Source organism: Apodemus sylvaticus, chromosome 7 (assembly GCF_947179515.1).
Source record: "Apodemus sylvaticus chromosome 7, mApoSyl1.1, whole genome shotgun sequence".
In the NCBI taxonomy this organism is placed as follows: Eukaryota; Metazoa; Chordata; class Mammalia; order Rodentia; family Muridae; genus Apodemus; species Apodemus sylvaticus.
In genome coordinates, this window is record NC_067478.1 from 90,678,617 (window position 1) to 90,680,357 (window position 1,741).

The 1,741-nt window shown below is 37.8% G+C and overlaps 1 protein-coding gene across 1 annotated transcript; it reads right to left on the minus strand.

Moving 5' to 3' along the window:
* Positions 1 to 396: 396 nt before the first annotated feature.
* Positions 397 to 1,332, minus strand: LOC127690003 (olfactory receptor 8B8-like). The gene has a single exon (XM_052189573.1). The coding sequence runs from the start codon at positions 1,327 to 1,329 to the stop codon at positions 397 to 399; it is 933 nt and encodes a 310-aa protein (XP_052045533.1). The 5' UTR covers positions 1,330 to 1,332.
* Between the last annotated feature and the right edge of the window lie 409 nt (positions 1,333 to 1,741).

Sequence of the window (1,741 nt, forward strand, 5' to 3'; positions counted from 1 at the left end):
TGTGTTCATACCGGTTTTATGATGATCACTGAGATTTACGAGAGGATTTGTGATACAGATGTTCCATATGAGCACTGAGACACAGATTCTCTACATGATAAACAGTTGGGAGATTCCATGTTAACCACCTCCTGCTATAGGGAAATGTCTCTAATGGGGTCTGAGAACTGCAATAATCTGTAGGTAGAGAGTTCAGAATTTATATGGCACTGTGATAACTGGTCTATTCAGCAAAACAATATGAAGGGTTTACTGCTGGTGCCTATGGTTGTTGTAATATATATTTTATTTATTTTTTATTTTCATTTGTTTGCCAGAGATTTAGGACCAGGAGTGTGCGTTCACAAAAATGACAAATAAAAATAATCTCTGATTAAGTTAAGTTACAGTTTCTGATTACAAAATTTTCTTTCTCAAAGTTTTTTTCAAGGCAATGTTAACATCTTTGTTTCTCAAGCTATAAATTAATGGATTCATCATAGGAATTAAAATGGTATAAATTATTGAAGATGCCTTTCCACTGTTCATTGTTCCAGCTGAGTGGGGTTTGAGATACATAAAGGCACCAGACCCAAAGAACAGAGAGACAGCAATTAGGTGGGAACTGCAGGTGCTGAAGGCCTTCGACATGCCCTCAGTGGACTTCATTTGAAATATGCTGGACAGGATGAAGCCATATGAGATAAAGATGATCACAGTGGGCACAATGATATCCTTCCCTGTTACAATTAACACCTCTATCTCATTGACATAGGTGCTGGTGCAGGAGAGCTGCAGCAAAGGAAGGAGATCACAGAAATAATGATTGATGGTGTTTCCATCACAGAATTCCAGCCTTAGGACACATCCAGTGTGGATCATGGCACTAGAAAACCCCATCAAATATGAACCAAGCATAAGATAGGAACACGTCTTCGGAGACATGACAATGTTATACAAGAGTGGATTGCAGACAGCCACATAACGGTCATAGGCCATAGATGTGAGAATATAACACTCAGAATTGACACAGAAACAGAATAAGAAGAACTGTGTCATACATCCTACATATGAGATAAGATTTTTCATTACAACAAAGTTCATCAACATTTTTGGTGTAATAACAGAAGAGTAACAAAAGTCAACAAAGGATAAGTTAAAAAGGAAGAAATACATAGGAGTATGAAGGTGAGAATTCAACAAAATGAGAATAATTAAAGCCAAATTCCCCAATGCAGTTATGATGTACATTAATAGAAAGAGCAGGAACAGGGGGACTTGGAGTTCAGGCTGGTCTGATAATCCCAAGAGAATGAATTCAGTTACCACAGACCCATTTACCAAAGCCATTCTTCTATAAAAAACCTTATTCAATATAAATAAACGATGGGTTAGAGAATCATGCAGGACTTACAAACATTGTTTTCCAGAACTGAGAGCAGGCTGTCAAATCCTATGATGGCTCCAATCAAAGCCAGGGAGAAAGCACTAAGGATGATGCACACAACATCCTTGCCCTTATCTATTCTCAATATTTCATTTGTTTTGTTGTTTTCATAACACAAACAAAAACTCAAGCGACTGGATTTCACAATCCACCCAGAGTGAACTCTGGGTATGTTAGAACCATGAACACCCTTTCTAATTTAAAGCTAAAGAATGAGAGTCTAGGAATGGTGAGAATCCTGCTACAGTCACTTTAGGTCCCATAGTGTGATAACTGTACACGCATGGTGAACTTACTAACTTAAGCCCAACAAGT